The 21,753-nt window shown below is 36.5% G+C and overlaps 3 protein-coding genes across 3 annotated transcripts; all 3 read left to right on the top strand.

Annotated features, from left to right (window-relative positions):
- Positions 1-226: 226 nt before the first annotated feature.
- Positions 227-4,375, top strand: LOC102691233 (extracellular calcium-sensing receptor-like). Its single transcript, XM_006637524.2, has 6 exons — positions 227-429; positions 622-916; positions 1,489-2,301; positions 2,381-2,608; positions 3,033-3,156; positions 3,462-4,375. The coding sequence occupies exons 1-6, from the start codon at positions 227-229 to the stop codon at positions 4,373-4,375; spliced, it is 2,577 nt and encodes an 858-aa protein (XP_006637587.2).
- A 3,222-nt stretch (positions 4,376-7,597) lies between these two features.
- LOC138242216 (extracellular calcium-sensing receptor-like) lies at positions 7,598-11,655 on the top strand. The gene is made up of 6 exons (XM_069197662.1): positions 7,598-7,800; positions 8,013-8,307; positions 8,873-9,685; positions 9,768-9,995; positions 10,337-10,460; positions 10,742-11,655. The coding sequence occupies exons 1-6, from the start codon at positions 7,598-7,600 to the stop codon at positions 11,653-11,655; spliced, it is 2,577 nt and encodes an 858-aa protein (XP_069053763.1).
- Positions 11,656-15,116: 3,461 nt separating this feature from the next.
- LOC102690831 (extracellular calcium-sensing receptor-like) lies at positions 15,117-19,294 on the top strand. Its single transcript, XM_069197763.1, has 6 exons — positions 15,117-15,319; positions 15,535-15,829; positions 16,316-17,128; positions 17,248-17,475; positions 17,850-17,973; positions 18,381-19,294. The coding sequence occupies exons 1-6, from the start codon at positions 15,117-15,119 to the stop codon at positions 19,292-19,294; spliced, it is 2,577 nt and encodes an 858-aa protein (XP_069053864.1).
- Positions 19,295-21,753: the final 2,459 nt, after the last annotated feature.

The following is a 21,753-nucleotide window of genomic DNA, read 5'->3' as shown; positions in this document are numbered from 1 at the left end:
TTATTGACTGATACTGTATATTCTCTATCTGCATCCTACACAGTTATTATTTTTCTGTTCTTTTTTTTTCTCCTAGGGCAGTCCAAGATATTGAAAACACTTCGGAGAATTAATCCAGTGAAGCGAGCGTGATCATTGACTCAGGCAACTGATAATTGTATATGCTGTATATATGTTCCTTGAACAACAGCACTTTGTCCCATAGACAGGAAGCAGAGCATTTGCAATGTTGCTGCTTGCAGAAGTAGTGCTAATTGCTCTTTTCTCAAGAGCTGAAAAGCCTGTTTGTCAGCAATATGGAACACAAGAACTGCTTCAGTTCTCCAAAGAAGGTGACATCATTTTAGGAGGAATTTTTTCATTCCATAAAAATCCCATTCTTGTTAAACCAACATTTAAAGTCAACCCAGGACACATCCAGTGTGAAGGGTAAGTGGTCTTGAAGTGACATAATACTTTTTTTTAAACAAAGAAATATGAATAATGAGTCATATTATGCTGAAATTATTGCATATTTAGTTTACTACTTTTGTATTTGTTGTTGTATTAATCACAAATATTTTAAATGTTAGAGTAATAACACAAGAGCCTGAAAATTACTTGAAAGCATTTTCCCTGCAGATTAAATCCTGGAGAATTACAATATGCACAAACCATGATCTTTGCTATTGAAGAAATCAACAACAGTTCAGACATCCTTCCTGCTGTTTCCCTGGGCTATAAGATATATGAGGCTTGTCGTTCAATACCATTGTCTATAAAAGCATCATTAGATTTAATGAATGGGCAGGAAAAAGGATTTATCACAGACCAGTCCTGCACCAAATCATCTTCAGTCCACGCCATCATAGGACAGTCCAGCTCCACTCTTACAATAGGAATTGCAGCAACTGTTGGACCTTTTCACATACCTGTGGTGAGAAAACTTTATTGAACTTAGAAAATGACAAGAATTAAAACCTAACTTAGAAAATGACTAGAATTAAAACTTATCTATCCATCCTATTTCAACACATGCTCACATATAGAGCTCAAAAAGAAAAGAGATTAATAATGCTGTACATAAATTTTAAATGCTTAATAATATTTCATTTTCTTGTATTTCAAAAAAATATTTTTTTGTTGTTTAGAAAGGCAACACCTACTGTATAATACAACATCAACTATAACACATACAGAATGTAGAGTTATGGATATTAGTGTCGGAAAGGCCTATTTTATGTAAAGTGATTGACAACAAAAATGTATGCACTTTTTGAACAGGGTCTAATCATAAAAGAATGCTCTTGTAAGTTAATTCATTTAAAGCAACAGACACTAATAATGAGGCAAAAACTATTAAAATCAGCTTATCTACTATCCGTCATTTCATACTTTGAAATGAAAGCAATTATTTTTTTTGTCTTAAAACACAGTCTTAAAAGCTGGAAATGGTACATCATTTAAAATTAGCTGCCTCTCCTTTTCCCACAATTTTCTTTGCTTTAGATAAGTCACTTTGCTTCCTGTGCCTGCCTCAGTAACAGAAAGGAGTTCCCCAGCTTCTTCAGGACAATTCCCAGTGATTATTACCAAAGCAGAGCCCTGGCAAAGCTTGTGAAGCACTTTGGATGGACCTGGGTTGGGGCCATTAGAAGCAACAATGATTATGGCAATGATGGTATGGCTACCTTTTTACAAGCTGCTCAGAAAGAGGGCATCTGTATTGAGTATTCAGAGTCCATTTTCAGAAGTGACCCGAAAGAGAAATTACTTAAAGTTGTGGACATTGTGAAAAAATCAACTTCAAGAGTAATTGTTGCTTTTACATCTTCTTTAGATATGGAAATACTGGCAAAAGAACTGTTTATTCAAAATGTCACAGGTTTCCAGTGGGTGGGCAGTGAAGCATGGGTTACTAACAGATATGTTGGCTCAAAGGAAGGTTATAAAGTCCTGGGTGGGGCCGTTGGCTTCGCAATTCCGAATGCAGAAATACCAGGTCTGAAGGAATTTATTCTAAATGCTCGTCCATCAGACACTTCTGGAAACACTGGCTTAAACGAATTGTGGGAGACTATTTTCAATTGCAGTCTAAGGTCTCATAATGATTCAAGTACTAAGCCATGCACAAGAACAGAGACCTTGAAAGGAATAAGCAATCAATACACGGATGTATCAGAACTGAGGATATCCAACAATGTGTATAAAGCAGTGTATGCTGTAGCCCATTCATTACACAACCGTTTTACTTGCAAAATCAGTCAAGGATCATCTGATGATGAAGCATGTGCCAACAAAAAGAAAATTGAACCTTGGCAGGTACAAAAAATCTACTTTACAATATTAAGCATTATTTTAAAATAAAACAGAAAGTGATTTAAGCTTTTTTTATTTCTAGGTGCTACATTATTTGAGAAGAGTAAACTTCACCACCAGGAGTGGAGACAATGTGTATTTTGATAAAAATGGGGATCCAGCAGCTCGGTACACACTTATAAACTGGCAAAATAATGAGGAAGGAATTACAATATTTCAGACTATTGGTCTATATGATGACTCCCTACCAGAAGGACAGCAGTTTATAATGAATTACATCAGGCCTGTGTGGGCAGGAGATCAGCATAAGGTACAGTAATATATTCAATCTTATTTTCATACAGGCTGAAACAAGATCTTTCCCATGTCAATGTAAAGCTCACATAGATTCAGAAAGAGCAGAAACAGTGGGAAACAATAATATTGTTTAATAATAATCTCAATGATTCTATGGGGCAGAAATACATTTTAAACTGAGATCCTAAAAGCCAGGTTATACGCTATCATGAAATTTGGAATTGGGTAGATCTGCCATGGAAGATATGTTAATAAAAAATGATTAAATGACTTTGAATGCACAGCTTTGACCTTCTTTAGAAGCTGTACATAAACCAAGTGGTGGAAGCCTAACCGCTTTTTAGGGTGTCAAAATAGTGCAGTGGCATTTTTCTATGTATTTAAAGTATTCCAAAACTGTTTTTCAAAATAGCTTTGACACTGAATCTGGATTTCAGGTGCCAAGATCGGTCTGCAGTGAGAGCTGCCTTCCAGGGACTCGTAAGGCCATTGAGAAAGGGAAGCCAGTCTGCTGCTTCGTCTGCATCTCCTGTGCAGAGGGAGAGTTCAGTAATGTAACAGGTACAGTAAGTTGCATAAGAAAATTAATGAGGTACAGTAGATTAACCAGATGACCTCCCTTCATTTGCTGCCTCATAGTATTGTGTCTTTCTCAAATCTTACAAACTTTACAGATGTACTGTAAGATATATTTATTCTAATATGTGGACATTTTTGTATATAACACTTAGAGAATTGTTATAATAATTATTAAATACTAAATACGCAATATTCACTTTTCCATTTACCTATGGTATAAAATGGCATGCTGTTCCAAAATATGTAACATAACATTTTAAAATTTCATTTTTTATTTGGATTTTCAGATTCAGTTGATTGCTCAAAATGTCCCCTGGAATACAGATCAAATGAACAAAGAAGTCAATGTATCCAAAAAAGTATTGAGTTTCTGTCATTTGGAGAATTAATGGGAATACTTTTAGTCACATGCTCTGGATTTGGAACTTCCCTAACCATAGCAATTGCTTTTGTTTTCTTCAGATACAGATATACTGCCATTGTAAAAGCCAATAACTCTGAACTAAGTTTCCTTCTGCTCTTTTCATTGACTCTGTGTTTCCTCTGTTCACTTACTTTCATTGGCCAGCCCTCTGACTGGTCCTGTATGTTGCGCCACACAGCATTTGGGATCACATTTGTCCTGTGCATCTCTTGTGTTCTGGGGAAAACAATAGTGGTATTAATGGCCTTTAGGGCTACACTGCCAGGCAATAACATTATGAAATGGTTTGGGCCCACACAGCAAAGGTTAAGTGTTCTCGCTTTCACACTAGTACAGGTCTTGATTTGTTTTCTTTGGTTAAAAATATCACCTCCTTTTCCAAACAAAAACATGAAATACTATGCAGACAGAATCATTCTGGAGTGTGACCTGGGATCTGTAGGTGCATTCTGTGCTGTGTTAGGGTATATAGGATTCCTCTCTGCCATGTGCTTTGTGCTCGCTTTCCTGGCTCGGAAGCTGCCTGATAACTTCAATGAAGCCAAATGCATTACATTCAGCATGCTCATATTCTGTAAAGTCTGGATCACTTTTATCCCAGCTTATGTTAGTTCTCCGGGGAAGTTTACAGTAGCTGTGGAAATATTTGCTATTTTAGCTTCAAGTTATGGTTTGCTATTCTGTATTTTTATGCCAAAATGTTACATTATTTTATTTAAACCAGAACAAAATACAAAACAGCATGTGATGGGGAAAATGCCCTCAAAATCTCTGTAAAATAATTAATGTCTTCAAATATCCTGTTACAGTAAATTTTAAATATTTTTGTTTCAATTTTGAACTTCTAGAAGAGCTTTAAGGCAGTAGTGATATTTGCCACACCACAATTCCATCCAAAATATTTTTTCATTATTTTACCCCAACATTAATACAGTATGTAATCAATTAATGTTGTAGTCTAGTATTTTTAGCAGTTATAACCATACCATCTACAGTAGATGTATGCAATCTTGTTATTGGTCCAGACAGACAGCTGTAGCTTTTGGTTTTTAATCTAACTGGGCCTTTAACCCAGGCTTGTAGAGCGAGGTTTACAGTGTGATTGCCAAAATATTTCTGTTCTGATTTCAATACTGTATATGGTACAATTGATTACTTCAGAAAAAAAACAAAAGTTTCTGTATTTGTCACGGATATCTGAAAAACGAGAGGAACCGTGGAGAGGCAGGAGAGCAAAAATGACCCTATGCGTAGCGGCGAGACGGGGAGTCAGCCCGGGCTCATTAGTGCAAAGAGTTCAGGAGTGCCGTATAAAAACCTATGCCCTCAGGTAGCGGACGTGGGGCGACCTGATGCTGGGCGGGTCTCAGGAGATCCGAACGTCAATGCTGAGTGAGGGCAGAGTGCAAGACCCGGAAATATATAGACCCAGAGGGAGAGAGCAACACCGGAAGGACAGCAAAGAACCGGAAGTGAAAGACAGGACAGAGAAGGAGCGCCCTCTGGCTGCAGAGGGCGTGACAGTAATGTTTTCTATTATTTAAATGCCCTTTGTACAGAGGTTTTAATGATTAATGTATTTAAAATGTCATTTAAATAAATACTTGTACTACAATCATCAATAAAAGTATGGTCCTGTTGAAAATGCATTAATTTATCTTAGTTGTTTCATACTATAATTAAAAGTCACTCTAGACAGCACACTGTTCCAAAGAAAGAGTCTCTCCTTTGTGCTTGCAGGAATGGAATGTTTGAGGTTACTCTCTGGGAAAAGGAGACAACACCTTTGTTTTGGTATTTTGGTGTCCGACGGTCTACCATATATGACTTTCTGTCCTGAGCTTTGATCAGCAATGGCCTGTCTCGGAATTCACACTAACTGACCTGACAGTTAACGATCAATTAATTAAATTTGCCATTTAATGAGTTATCTGTCTCAGAGATGAGAGAAATATTGATGCAAAGTTGCAGTTTGTTTTTATATTAGGGAACACAATAAAGGGGTAATCAGACGTCTCAGGGCATTATGAAAAACTGGAAGAGAAAAAGAAAGGAAAGTGATAGTAATCATCCAAGAAGGGAACCTTTACAGAAAATAAGACAGCTGACAGACTGTCCCTCAATCTCTGTATTGTAGTACACAACATTAATATTGAAAATATACTTAGAAAATAAAAAAACCTTAACTGAAATAAAGAAAAATATATGAATATATACAGTATATGTATAAATTAGTACATATATATTACATAAAAAAACATTATATAATTGCAAAAACTTATTAAAATCAGGAAAATTAATATATTTTTATAGCAAGCATGAAGACATTTTATGAAAAACAATTGTGCAGGTAAGTCCACTATACTTTGGCTTGTGTCACAGGCTAGTAGTGTGTGTGGTCACTGTTGGAAACAATACCAGCTGTACATCTGTGACTCATGTTTTGCAGATGTTCTCACAGATCCTGGTCACAGACATGCCTGTTCACCAATCACCAATCAAGTCCTCCCAGCCCGTCCCATGCAGATTCACAGTTGGGGAGCATGGGATCCACGACGAAAGCGCCACGTTCTCATGCCACTAAAAGCCATTATAATACAGTACATGATGCATTACAGCAGGCATTGCCCTGCGACTGTTGTCTGGTCAGGAAGACTCTACAGAGCGGAGGAATGGCAGGTGAGGAACCATGACCAGTACAAAGCACTGCCATACAGTTACGTTGCCAGCAATCATGGCATGGGATCCACTAGGTGCAGCACTAAGCCTGGTGGAGCTCATGCCTTTAGACACACTGTGTATCATGTTCAACCTTGGTGGAAGCAATGAGCTTCACTGGTAAAAGTAAAGACTGTTTTAAACGTTTGGGCAGGGAGCTGTATTATCATGTGTTGCCTGCACATTAACAGGAAGAGGTTCATTCCATGCTGAAAGATGCAGAAAAGAAAAGAAACACAACTTTTCCTGTGTGGAGCCTTCTTCAGGTGTGAAGAAAAGAGCGAAAATACAACAGCTATCAATTTCAGAACAGCTATACAGTATGTGGAAAGACAGATTAAGCTATGGACACTTCCAATCATATAAAGGCTCTGGCCTGATGCTGTGTAAAAAGCACTTTCTTGTGTAACGGGACAAGATTCTCCTCCAGAAATCCAGGGTACAAATTAAATAAATGAATATACAAAATGCATATTCATTCACTACAGCAACTGAATTCAACATTATTAATGGTAATGAGGAAATGGTAGTGCAGTGGTTAGCTTTGCTGCTTAGCACTGCTGGAGACAGGCATTCAATTTCAGACCTGGGTATTTGTGGAGTCTGTATGCTCTTCCTGTGTTTGCATGGGTTTCTTTTAGGAAAACCAGTGCTCTCACTTCCTCCCAGAATCCAAAGACATACTGGTAGGTTATTTGGGCTCTGGGAAAATTGGCCCTGGTGTGAGTAACTGTGATTGTATCTATTGTATGTGCACACTGGATGGATGATGGTAATGGAATTTAACGTTCATACTTTTCATTGTTCAGCATATAAAATCAGCAATAACCCTAGAAATCTAATTTTAGTTTTATAACAAGAAATGCCATCTCCTCCTCTGTCATACAGCACTGAAATGCAATACATACCATTTATCATTGAACAACATCTGTTATTACAAACACTTCATTTAATACTGTATACACAAAAATTGTCCTTGTGAATTCCATTAGGAAATTAATTTTCTAGCCACAGATAAAGATTGACTGTGTTCTGAATTATTGTAACAGGGATATATAAAAAGAATGCTTCACTGAAATATTGTCTGTGTATACCGTATAGATGATAATTATTTGTCTGTTCTTCATCCTAAGGCAGATGAAGATGACAAACACACCTCTGAGAATTGATGCTTTGAAGCAAATGTGAGCATTGAGTAAGGCCACTGAGAATTGGAGTGCAGAATATAAGTGCCTTGAACAACAGCACTTTGTCCCATAGACAGGAAGCAAAGCATTTGCAATGTTGTTGCTTGCAGAAGTAGTGCTAATTGCTGTTTTCTCAAGAGCTGAAAAGCCTGTTTGTCAGCAATATGGAACACAAGAACTGCTTCAGTTCTCCAAAGAAGGTGACATTATTATAGGAGGAATTTGTTCATTCCATAAAAATCCCATTATTGTTAATCCAACATTTAAAGTCAACCCTGGACACATCCAGTGTGAAGGGTAAGTGGTTTTGAAGTGACATAATACTTTTTTAAAAAAAAAAGGAATACGAATAAGTAATGTTAACAAAAATGCTCGTATTGAATTGCTGTTATTATTATTTACTGATGTTTACTTTCCTACTTTTGTTTTTGTTGTGGCCTGTATCACTAGAAGTGTAATTGTAAAAGCAATAACACAAAAACGTGTTACTGAAAGCATTTTCCCTGCAGATTACATCCTGGAGAATTACAGCATGCACAAGCCATGATCTTTGCTATTGAAGAAATCAACAACAGTTCAGAAATGCTTCCTGATGTTTCCCTGGGCTATAAGATATATGAGGCTTGTCGTTCAATGCCATTGTCTATAAAAGCATCATTAGACTTAATGAATGGGCAGGAAAAAGGATTTATCACTGACCAGCCCTGCAACAAATCATCTTCAGTCCATGCCATCATAGGACAGTCCAGCTCCACTCTTGCAATAGGAATTGCAGCAACTGTTGGACCGTTTCACATACCTGTGGTGAGAAAACTTTATTGAACTTAGAAAATGACAAGAATTAAATAATCTATCCTATCTATCCTATTTTAGCACATGCACTCAGATAAACCTAAATAGAGCTTAAAAGGAAAAGGTAATTGAAATGTTGTACACAAAGCTTAAAGGCTTAACAATACTTAAGTTTCTAGTATTTCTTTTAAGATATTTCAGTCATTTCATTTCAGACACTTCCTTTGTTGTTGAGAAAGACAGCATACAGTATTATACAGCACCAACTATAATATGTTTAGAATGTAGGGTTATAGATATTAGCGTAGGGATAGCCTATGTTACATAAAATAATTGACAAAAATGTCTACACTTATTGTACAGGGAAAAAACATAATATGTTCTTGTAACTTTGAAGCAACAAATACTGATTATGAGACAAAAACTCTTAATCACCTTAATTGTCTGCAATGTTTCATTTCATTCTTTGAAAGCAATTTCGTTTTTTTTCTTAATTCATATTCTTAAGAACTGGTAAATGGCAAATTACTTTGAAATGAATTGCCTTTTCTTTACTACATTTTTTGTTTTGCTTCAGGTAAGTCACTTTGCTTCATGTGCCTGTCTCAGTAATAGAAAAGATTTCCCCACCTTCTTCAGAACAATTCCTAGCGATTATTACCAAAGCAGAGCAATGGCAAAGCTTGTGAAGCACTTTGGATGGACCTGGGTTGGGGCCATTAGAAGTGACAGTGATTATGGCAACAGTGGGATGGCTACCTTTGTACAAGCTGCCCAGCAGGAGGGCATCTGTATTGAATATTCAGAGGCCATTTTCAGAAGTAACCCAAGAGAGAAATTACTTAAGGTTGTGGACATTGTGAAAAAGTCAACTTCAAGAGTCATTGTTTCTTTTACGTCTTCTTTAGATATGGAAATACTGGTAAAAGAACTGTTTATTCAAAATGTCACAGGTTTCCAGTGGGTGGGCAGTGAAGCATGGATTACTGAGAGTCTTGTTGCGTCAGAGGAGGGCACTAAAGTCCTGAGTGGAGCAATTGGTTTTGCGGTTCCAAATGCAGAAATACCAGGACTGAAACAGTTTATTCTGAATACTCGTCCGTCAAACATATCTGGAAACACTGGCTTGAATAAGTTTTGGGAGAGTTTTTTCAGCTGTAGTCTAACTCCTCACAAGGACTCCACTATTGAGCCATGCACAGGAAAAGAGACCCTAGAGGGAATTAATAACCAATATACAGATGTGTCAGAGCTAAGAAGGACATATAATGTGTATAAAGCAGTGTATGCTATAGCTCATGCATTACACAGCCTTTTCATGTGTGGAAATGGCCAGGGACCATTCCATGGAAATACATGTGCAAACAAACACAATATTGAACCTTGGCAGGTAATAAGCTATGTTATACTCTGCATTATTAAGAACCAAACACAATTACATCTGCTACTGATAAATGCTTGCTTTCTTCTAGGTGTTGCATTACCTGGCAAACGTTAACTTCACCACCAGGAATGGAGAGAAGATCTATTTTGATAAAAATGGGGATCCAGCAGCTCGATACACACTAATAAACTGGCAACCTAATAAGAAAGGAATTACAATATTTCAGACTATTGGTCTATATGATGGCTCTTTACCAGAAGGACAGCAGTTTATAATGAATGACATCAGGCCTGTGTGGGCAGGTGATCAAAATAAGGTAATGTATTCACTCTCTTTTTCATTTGGCTGAAACAAGACTTTTCCTTCCTAATTCAAAGCCCACAGAGATGCAAGATGCATTGAAGACAGAAATCTTGCATACCTCTCTTTCCCTGGTGATGCAACTCAATCAGAGAAGAGTTACAGTACAGTATGTGTCCTCTATTTCTGCAACCATCAATGGTATAAAATAATGGGATGTCAAATTTTCATCAAATCCTAGTTTAGTAATGACATTGAGCTTAGTCTTTTTTGGGGTCTGAGCATTACAAATGTATATGTAAGTATTCATACTAAGTGATTTCCAAAATCATTTTGAGCATTTAATCTGGATTTTAGGTTCCAAAGTCAGTCTGTAGTGAGAGCTGCCTACCAGGGACTCGTAAGGCCATTGAGAAAGGGAAGCCAGTCTGCTGCTTTGTCTGCATCCCCTGTGCAGAGGGAGAGTTCAGTAACACTACAGGTAAGCTAATTAAGACCATATTTCTATTGATTTTCTTCTATTCTGTAATGCACACACTTAAACATATTTGTGAATGTTATTTCTGTTCATTTTTTTTCTTCAAATATTTCAGGAATGCTGTCATTAAAGACATAAAAAGCTATTTTAAATATTACGATCTTTTTGTATTTATCTTCAGATAATCGTAATCGAGACAAAATGTTTTGGATTGTTTCAATTACTGAAGTAAAAATTCAACATCTCATTTGGTAACTAAATTATTATTTGATTTCTATTTCCAGATTCTGTGGAGTGTTCACAATGTCATTTGGAATACAGATCTAATGAGCAAAGAACTCAATGCATCTTAAAAAACATTGAGTTTTTATTTTTTGGAGAATTAATGGGAATACTTTTGGTAACATTTTCTGTTTTAGGAAGTATCCTAACCATAGCAATTGCTGTAATTTTTTTTCGATACAGATCTACTCCAATAGTAAGAGCCAATAACTCTGAACTGAGTTTTCTTCTGCTCTTTTCGTTGACACTGTGTTTCCTCTGTTCACTTACTTTCATTGGCCAGCCCTCTGACTGGTCCTGTATGTTGCGCCACACAGCATTTGGGATCACATTTGTCCTGTGCATCTCTTGTGTTCTGGGGAAAACAATAGTGGTGTTAATGGCCTTTAGGGCTACACTTCCAGGCAATAACATTATGAAATGGTTCGGGCCCAAACAGCAGCGCTTAAGTGTTCTTTTTTTAACACTCATACAGATCTTTATTTGTGTTGTTTGGTTGGCAAAATCAGCTCCTTTTCCTAACAAGAACATGAACTACTATAGAGAAAAAATTATTTTAGAGTGTGACTTAGGATCAACAATAGCATATTGTGCTGTGTTAGGGTATATAGGATTCCTCGCTGCCACGTGCTTTGTGCTCGCTTTCCTGGCTCGGAATCTACCTGATAACTTCAATGAAGCCAAATTCATTACATTCAGCATGCTCATATTCTGTGCTGTCTGGATCACCTTTATCCCAGCCTATATCAGCTCTCCTGGGAAGTTCACAGTAGCTGTGGAAATATTTGCTATTTTAGCTTCTAGTTTTGGTTTGCTGTTTTGTATTTTTATGCCAAAATGTTACATTATTTTACTGAAACCTGAAGAAAATACCAAAAGAAATGTAATGGGTAAAATATCCTCAAAATCTCTCTAAAAAAATAACAGGTACATCTGTACTTAATATGTCTTGGATTGTATTGCCTTACCATAAACATTTGCTTCTTTTGTTTCACATTTTAAAAAAGCATTAAAATGTATGGATACTTCAATATTTTCTGTAAGTTTACTTCCAATTGTTTACCATGAATGCTTTTCATAATATGAACGGAAGGAGGATGTAGAATTCAACAGTAACAGATGTTTTGAATTTGGAAGGATATCTTGCTGTAATTACTTTTCAGAACTTTATAAAATATTTAATTTTTACTTAACATAATTTCATTGTACCATTAAAAACACAACGAGAAAAACTGGTCTTTTTTATGCATTTATATTGACCATGTACTGTATAGTAATTACTCGCCAATACAAGTCCTAATCTGACAGATGACAGGTTCAAGGCAAGTCACAACATGGACAAGACACCAGTCCCCTGTTGTCCAAACACACATTACTAACACAACAAGAACTCAAGGTACAATGATGTTAAAAATCAACCATAGGAAAGACTCAAACAAAGGCTGTACAATATGTATGAAATTCATTGTAGAAGATTCTAAAAATAATGCATGTTATTATGTCATTCAACAATAACATTTTTGCCCTCATATAATTCTCTTCAATTTATATATTAAAGCTTCTGCCACAGATATTTACTTAAGGTGCTGGAATAGCTGTGTACAGTGTTAATTGGTCCATTATACATCCTGAAAACTTTCGTTTGAGCGTGTTAGGGATTATTTTTGCAGTTTTAAAATTCACACAGTTTTAAGTATTAAGAAAAACAGACTGAAAGGAATATGCCTAAACGTAAGACAAAATCCCAGCTGTATACAGCAATGAGCACTACTTCATAGTCGGAATAATTTGATTGCCTATGAACACTGCTTACAAAATGTCTGTGAGCCTCCTTGGTTGTTCTATTTTCTAATATATTTTAGATCTAAAATGTAATTATTTTTTCATGCAAGTCTTAATAAAAGATTACAATAACCTGATATCGAGGTGACACAATGATATGTACATAATAACATAAGGTGACACAATAACATAAGCTAATTTTGGATTATTTAACACAACATCCTACAATAAATGATGCACAATCATCATATGACTAAGTTGCGAATAAGTATGTGAACTCACTAAATTCACTAACTTGTGGCCGTGTGCAGAACAGAGTTCGGCTAGATGTTTCTTGTAACTGTTTATCAGTTTCTCACATTGAGATTTATGCGTGTTGGCCCAATCTTTCCTATAGAAGTGCCTATATGCAGTGACATCTGAGGGCTTCCTTCCATGAACAGTCCACTTCACATCCTGTTTTAATATTTTAATGGGGTTAAGATCTAGACATTGACTTTGCTAATCCTAAGTGTGAAACTTTTTCAGGTTCTTGCCACACAAGTTTCGCATTATGGTTGGAATTCAACTTTTAACATAACTGTCCAAGAACATTCTTCTAAACCAAACACTGCTGTATAATAGAGGAAACCAATTGTACCCGTCAGACATGGTTGAGGGAGTATCAGGGCATCAGAACACTAGATGACTACATAACCACTATAGAACCTTTTCTACACTCAGGTTATTCTATAAACTGAATGAAAAGGAGAACTCAGAACCTTACAGACTGAAATGGCAACAGTATGAAGCTCCAGATATCTCGCCGATCATGGTTTGGTTGCCAACTATGATTTCAGCAGACAGAACTGAATGCAATGTTTGCCTCAAACCCATCTATAAATGTTAAGGTTTGATTAGCTATGGTGTTTTGGTCTGAAGATCTGAAAATGTAGGTTCTTATGCATGCTGCATTACAGCGGGCATTGCCCTGCGACTGTCGTCTGGTCAGGACGACTCTACAGAGCGGAGGAATGGCAGGTGAGCTACGATCACTAGTACAACACAATGCCATACAGTCAGGTTGCCAACAATCATGGCATGGGACCCACTAGGTGTAGCACTAGGCCTGGTGGAGCTCATGCCTTTAGACAATTTTCTCAAATGACCTCATTACTAAAGTGGTCAGTGCCACTGGTCTGAAATCTTTAAATGTCTTGGGGGATTTGTGATTTTGGAATAATTTTTGTCAGTTTTCAAATTTTGGGTACTTTCTGCTGATTACGAAATCTTGTGAAAAAATAATTAATATACAGTAGCACTGAACTGAGCATCACATGACCTCAGTACATGCCCACTGAAGTAATTGGGTCACAGACTTTATTTGAAAATGTTTTAAACACACTGTGTATCACGTTCAACCTTGGTGGAAGCAATGAGCTTCACTTTGAGTTCCCTGGTAAAAGTAAAGACTGTTTTAAACGTTTGGGCAGGGAGCTGTATTATCATGTGTTGCCTGCACATTAACAGGAAGAGGTTCATTCCATGCTGAAAGATGCAGAAAAGAAAAGAAACACAACTTTTCCTGTGTGGAGCCTTCTTCAAGTGTGACGAAAAGAGCGAAAATACAACAGCTATCAATTTCAGAACAGCTATACAGTATGTGGAAAGACAGATTAAGCTATGGACACTTCTAATCATATAAAGGCTCTGGCCTGATGCTGTGTAAAAAGCACTTTCTTGTGTAACGGGACAAGATTCTCCTCCAGAAATCCAGGGTACAAATTAAATAAATGAACATACAAAATGCATATTCATTCACTACAGCAACTGAATTCAACATGATTAATGGTAATGAGGAAATGGTAGTGCAGTGGTTAGCTTTGCTGCTTAGCACTGCTGGAGACAGGCATTCAATACCAGACCTGGGTATTTGTGGAGTCTGTATGCTCTTCCTGTGTTTGCATGGGTTTCCTCCAGGAAAACCAGTGCTCTTGCTTCCTCCCAGAATCCAACGACATACTGGTAGGTTATTTGGGCTCTGGGAAAATTGGCCCTGGTGTGAGTAAGTGTGATTGTATCTACCGTAGGTGCACTCTGGATGGATGATGGTAATGAAATTTAATGTTCATACCTTTCATTGTTCACCATATAAAATCAGCAATAACCCTAGAAATCTAATTTTAGTTTTAAAACAAGAAACACCATCTCCTCCTCTCTCATACAGCACTGAAATGCAATACATACCATGTATCATTGAACAACATCTTTTATTATTAACGCTTCATTTAATACTGTATATACAAAAATTGTCCTTGTGAATTCCATTAGGAAATTAATTTTAAAGCCACAGATAACAATTGACTGTGTTCTGGATTATTGTAACAGGGATATATAAAAAGAATGCTTCACTGAAATATCGTGAATACCCTATACATGAAAATTATTTGTCTGTTCTTCATCCTAAGGCAGATGAAGATGACAAACACACCTCTGAGAATTGATGCTTTGAAGCAAATGTGAGCATTGAGTCAGGCAACTGAGAATTGGAGTGCAGTATATAAGTGCCTTGAACAAAAGCACTTTGTCCCATAGACAGGAAATAAAGCATTTGCAATGTTGTTGCTTGCAGAAGTAGTGCTAATTGCTGTTTTCTCAAGAGCTGAAAAGCCTGTTTGTCAGCAATATGGAACACAAGAACTGCTTCAGTTCTCCAAAGAAGGTGACATTATTATAGGAGGAATTTTTTCATTCCATAAAAATCCAATTCTTGTTAATCCAACATTTAAAGTCGACCCAGGACACATCCAATGTGAAGGGTAAGTGGTTTTGAAGTGACATAATAAAACCTTTTTTTAAAAAGGAATACGAATAATAAGTAATGTTAACAAAAATGCTGGTATTTAATTGCTGTTATTATTATTTACTGATGTTTACTTTACTACTTTTGTTTTTGTTGTGGCCTGTATCACTAGAAGTGTAATTGTTAATGCAATAACACAAACATGTGTTACTGAAAGCATTTTCCCTGCAGATTACATCCTGGAGAATTACAATATGCACAAACCATGATCTTTGCTATTGAAGAAATCAATAACAGTTCAGAAATGCTTCCTGATGTTTCCCTGGGCTATAAGATATATGAGGCTTGTCGTTCAATGCCATTGTCTATAAAAGCATCATTAGATTTAATGAATGGGCAGGAAAAAGGATTTATCACAGACCAGCCTTGCACCAAATCATCTTCAGTCCACGCCATCATAGGACAGTCCAGCTCCACTCTTGCAATAGGAATTGCAGCAACTGTTGGACCTTTTCTCATACCTGTGGTGAGAAAACTTTATTGAATTTGGAGAATGACTAGAATTAAATCCTACCTACTGTATCTATCCTATTTCAGCACATGCACCCATATAAATATAAAAAGAGCTTAAAAATTTTAATTTAAATGTTGTAAACAAAACGTAAAGGCTTAACAATATTTAATGTTCTTGTATTTCTTATATTGGACTCCTTATTTCTTCTTTCTAAAACTTTTCATACAGAATTTCTCCTTGTTACATAAATAACAAAAATGTCTATACTTATTGTACAGGGAATGAACATAAAATGTTCTTGTAAATTTGAAGCAACAAATACTGATAATGAGACAAAAACTCTTAATCACCATAATTGTCTGCAATGTTTCATTTCATTCTTTGAAAGCAAATTCGTTTTTTTTCTTAATTCATATTCTTAAAAACTGGTAAATGGCAAATTAATTTGAAATGAATTGCCTTTCCTTTTACTACTGTACATGTTTTGTTTTGCTTCAGGTAAGTCACTTTGCTTCCTGTGCCTGTCTCAGTAATAGAAAAGATTTCCCCACCTTCTTCAGAACAATTCCTAGTGATTATTACCAAAGTAAGGCAATGGCAAAGCTTGTGAAGCACTTTGGATGGACCTGGGTTGGGGCCATTAGAAGTGACAGTGATTATGGCAACAGTGGGATGGCTACCTTTGTACAAGCTGCCCAGCAGGAGGGGATCTGTATTGAATATTCAGAGGCCATTTTCAGAAGTGACCCAAGAGAGAAATTACTTAAGGTTGTGAACATTGTGAAAAAGTCAACTTCAAGAGTCATAGTTGCTTTTACTTCTTATTTAGATATGGAAATACTGGTAAAAGAACTGTTTATTCAGAATGTCACAGAGTTCCAGTGGGTGGGCAGTGAATCCTGGATTGCTGAGAGTCTCGTTGCCTCAGAGGAGGGCACTAAAGTCCTGAGTGGAGCCATTGGCTTTGCGGTTCCAAATGCAGAAATACCAGGACTGAAACAGTTTATTCTGAATACTCGTCCGTCAAACATATCTGGAAACACTGGCTTGAATAAGTTTTGGGAGAGTTTTTTCAGCTGTAGTCTAACTCCTCACAAGGACTCCGGTATTAAGCCATGCACAGGAAAAGAGACCCTAGAGGGAATTAATAACCAATATACAGATGTATCAGAAAGAAGAAGGACATATAATGTGTATAAAGCAGTGTATGCTATAGCTCATGCATTACACAGCCTTTTCATGTGTGGAAATGGCCAGGGACCATTCCATGGAAATACATGTGCAAACAAACACAATATAGAACCTTGGCAGGTAAAATTTCAGATCTAGCCATTCAGAATGCTCCATACTGTAAATAGCATAATGTATATTGTAGTCTACATTATTGAGATCCAAACGCAACATATTGATAACTTCTTGTTTTCTTCTAGGTGTTGCATTACCTGACAAACGTTAACTTCACCACCAGGGATGGAGAGAAAATATATTTTGATAAAAATGGGGATCCAGCAGCTCGATACACACTTATAAACTGGCAAAATAATGAGGAAGGAATTACAATATTTCAGACTATTGGTCTATATGATGGCTCTTTACCAGAAGGACAGCAGTTTATAATGAATGATATCAGGCCTGTGTGGGCAGGTGATCAAGATAAGGTAATGTATTCACTCTCTTTTTCATTTGGCTGAAACAAGACTTTTCAATGCTAATTCAAAGACCACAGACAGAAAAGATGCATCAAAGACAGAAATCTTGCATACCTCTCTTTTCCTGGTGATCCAACTCAATCAGAGAAGAGTTACAGTACAGTATGTGTCCTCTATATCTGCAACCATTTGATTCTATAAAATAATGGGATCTAAAACATCAAATCTTAGTTCAGTTCTGACATTGAGCTTAGTCTTTTTTGGGGTCTGAGCATTAGAAATAAGAACAGGGTATTTATTTTCTACTATTCTACAAATGTATATGTAAGTATTCATAGTAACTGATTTCCAAAATAATTTTGAGCATTTAATCTGGATTTTAGGCTCCAAAATCAGTCTGCAGTGAGAGCTGCCTTCCAGGGACTCGTAAGGCCATTGAGAAAGGGAAGCCAGTCTGCTGCTTTGTCTGCATCCCCTGTGCAGAGGGAGAGTTCAGCAACACTACAGGTAAGCTCATTAAGGCCATATTTCTATTTATTTTCTTCAATTCTGTAATGCACACACTTAAACATATTTAAGTCACACCTGAAGAAGGCTCCACGGCCGAAACGTTGTGTTTTTTCTCTCTTCTTTTTTTCAGCATTTTTTTCAGCAATTAATAAACCTATTTCCATAAACATATTTGTTTGCTTATGGATGTTATTTCTATATTTAATTTTTTTTCTATATACATATTTCAGGAATACTGTCATTATAGACATATAAAGCTATTTTTAATATCAAGACGTTTTTGTATTTACTGTATCTTCAGATAATCTTAATAGATACAAATTGTTTTGGATTGTTTCAGTTGCCGAACTAAAAATTCAACATCACATTTTATAACTAAATTATAATTTGATTTATATTTACAGATTCTGTGGAGTGTTCACAATGTCATTTGGAATACAGATCCAATGAGCAAAGAACTCAATGCATCTTAAAAAACATTGAGTTTTTATTTTTTGGAGAATTAATGGGGATACTTTTGGTAACATTTTCTGTTTTAGGATGTATCCTAACCATAGCAATTGCTATAATTTTTTTCCGATACAGATTTACTCCAATAGTAAGAGCAAATAACTCTGAACTGAGTTTTCTTCTGCTCTTTTCATTGACTCTGTGTTTCCTCTGTTCACTTTCTTTCATCGGCCAGCCCTCTGACTGGTCCTGTATGTTGCGCCACACAGCATTTGGGATCACATTTGTCCTGTGCATCTCTTGTGTTCTGGGGAAAACAATAGTGGTGTTAATGGCCTTTAGGGCTACACTGCCAGGCAATAACATTATGAAATGGTTCGGGCCCAAACAGCAGCGCTTAAGTGTTATTTTTTTCACGCTCATACAGATCTTTATTTGTGTTGTTTGGTTGACAAAATCACCTCCTTTTCCTAACAAGAACATGAGCTACTATAGAGAAAAAATAATTTTGGAGTGTGACTTAGGATCAACAATAGCATATTGTGCTGTGTTAGGATATATAGGATTCCTCGCTGCCACGTGCTTTGTGCTCGCTTTCCTGGCTCGGAATCTACCTGATAACTTCAATGAAGCCAAATTCATTACATTCAGCATGCTCATATTCTGTGCTGTCTGGATCACCTTTATCCCAGCTTATATCAGCTCCCCTGGGAAGTTCACAGTAGCTGTGGAAATATTTGCTATTTTAGCTTCTAGTTTTGGTTTGCAGTTTTGTATTTTTATGCCAAAGTGTTATATTATTTTACTGAAACCTGAAAAAAATACCAAAAGAAATGTAATGGGTAAAATATCCTCAAAATCCCTCTAAAAAAATAACAGGTACATCTGTACTTAACATGTCTTGGATTGGATTGCCTTACCGTAAACATTTGCTTCTTTTGTTTCACATGTCATGTATGGATACTTAAATATTTTCTGTAGGTTTGCTTCCAGTTGTTTACCATGAATGCTTTTCATGAACAGAAGGAGGATGTATACTGTAATTCAGCAGTAACAGATGTTTTGTATTTGGATGGACTTCTTGCTTTAATTACTTTCCTGTACTTCATCAAATATTTCATTTTTTCTTAAGATAATTTCATTGTAGCATTAAAATCACCATGAGAAAAACTTGTCTCCCTTTCATACTTTAATAATGGCCATGTATAGCAGTTACTCACTAATACAGGTCCTAATCTGACAGATGACAGGCTCAAGGCAAGTTACAACATGACAAGACTACAATCAAGGTACAATGAGATTAAAATTAACCTCCACATATAGGAAAGAATCAAACACAAGCACTATTTGTGTCAGTTATTTTGGAAAATCTTTTTAAAAAATCTTTATGCTTTTTCTTTTGTGTGTCTTTATATTGAATATAATTTATTATTGTATATTAATATTAATATATTAATAATATGTATTTATTATTAATATATTATTTCAGGCAGGTGAGCAATGTGTGAAGGTTTCATTGGGGTATGGGTATTAGCATTGCTGATATCTTACCACAGAATAAAATTAAACATCTGTTTATATATGGAAAATAATTTCTTTGTAAATAAATGTGGATAATAACTGATAAAATAGGTTAAAATGTTGGCTCTCACCAATACATTTATTCTTCCATCTTGGCAAGGACTAGAAAAGAGTAGCTAAATATTTCTAGAATGGGCCAGGCCGTGACTCTGTCTGGGGGGCTTCTTTTGATGTGACCAGATTTTTTTTTCTGGCAATTCAGAAATCATCTTTTATTATTTGTAATATTTTAATAATTATTTAATAATATTTTATCAGCACTCCTGCATCACTTTACTAAATGAGATGGATGGACCTAATGTAAGTGTAAGTGACTTGAGTTGGCATCTGAAAAGAATGACATGTCTACACTGACAGTGATGAGCAGTGTAGACATTGAGGATCTTAGGAAGAAACAGCCCATAAATCCTAAACAGCTTGGTTTCTTGTTTATCTACAGTATGAGGCCACCAAAAAAGACAATGGAATCACTTCCGTAATTGTAATTTTCTTTGGTTTACCTTTGTATCTCAAATATTATTCCGTCACTAACTTTCTTAAAACATATACACACAGTACACTGTCACGCAAAATTCTAGACACAATCTGTACTAAGAATTTATGGATATTAAGAGCATTAATGACTTACATAAGGCCTCCACTAGTGTTTTCTAGCATTACAACTGTGACATATTAACAATAAGCTTAGGTAAGGTGGGAAGAAACTAAACTTGACATTTAGCGATCATTGATTCACACTGATCAGAATCTTCCAAAAATGTGATTAAAGCAATTCAAGGCAATTTACATATGAACAGTCAATATGAAGTGTTATTGTTGCTATTCCATCAGAGTTACTAAACTTAATTGACTCATTGTCAAGTTTTCCTTATTACTCCTACCATCTCTTTCTTTGTGAGTTTGCCACATAATTGTGTTTTTGTGCAAATAAGGGAAAATAGTAAAGGAAAATAAAACAAAAAAAAAACAAATGCCTACAATCTTTGCACAGTAGTGCATTAATTTTAAGGGAAAAAGACAGTGTTCGTGGGAATGTAGTTTTCCTCAGCCAATAAAGTTCCTCGCTGAATACAAGAGCACTTGTCCACATCTACTGTATTTTAGCAAATGTACAGAAGGCCTCAATCAGCCTAAATGTAGAAAAGTGTAGCGGCAATGTTTGTTAATATGAGAGAATTAAGTGTTGCTGTGCTTTCCCAAATGAGGCCCCATCTCTCTTTTCATCTCTGTGGTGCAGCCACAGAGAAGCTATTCATGCAGGCTGATTTAAAGATGTTTTCTTTTGATAAGGGACAGCTCCCAAATGGGGATACACTTAGTTAAGCCTGGCTATCATGATCAATGGTCATCCATTGGCGCCTGTCACTCTAGGGAGTGTCAGATGGACATCTGGACTGGATTCCTAAGTGTCAGGAGTAAGTGACTCATATCTCACCTTGATCAACCAATCAGGGACTGGTAGGGTTTGTAATCCACGTGGGTCTCTGATGCCCATTAAACTTTTAGCCAATGAATGAGCTGAAGTTCCTCCAGGTAAAACCAGGCAACACAGAGAGCCTGTAGTGGACTATTCCAGTAGGAGAATTCTAAAGGCTCCCAAGGGCAGGACATTCTCGCAGCGCGCCTCCTGACCATCCTGAGACTCAGCCCGGACAACCATGTAATGGCCAGTGTGTCCGAGTGCCAGAACTTTCCTTTGTTCTAAGAGTCGAGAGCGGAGGTTGCCACGAGTAACCAGAGGATCCA

The sequence above is a fragment of the Lepisosteus oculatus genome, chromosome 13 (assembly GCF_040954835.1).
Source record: "Lepisosteus oculatus isolate fLepOcu1 chromosome 13, fLepOcu1.hap2, whole genome shotgun sequence".
Lineage (NCBI taxonomy): Eukaryota > Metazoa > Chordata > Actinopteri > Semionotiformes > Lepisosteidae > Lepisosteus > Lepisosteus oculatus.
This window is presented reverse-complemented; position numbering and strand designations above follow the sequence as displayed.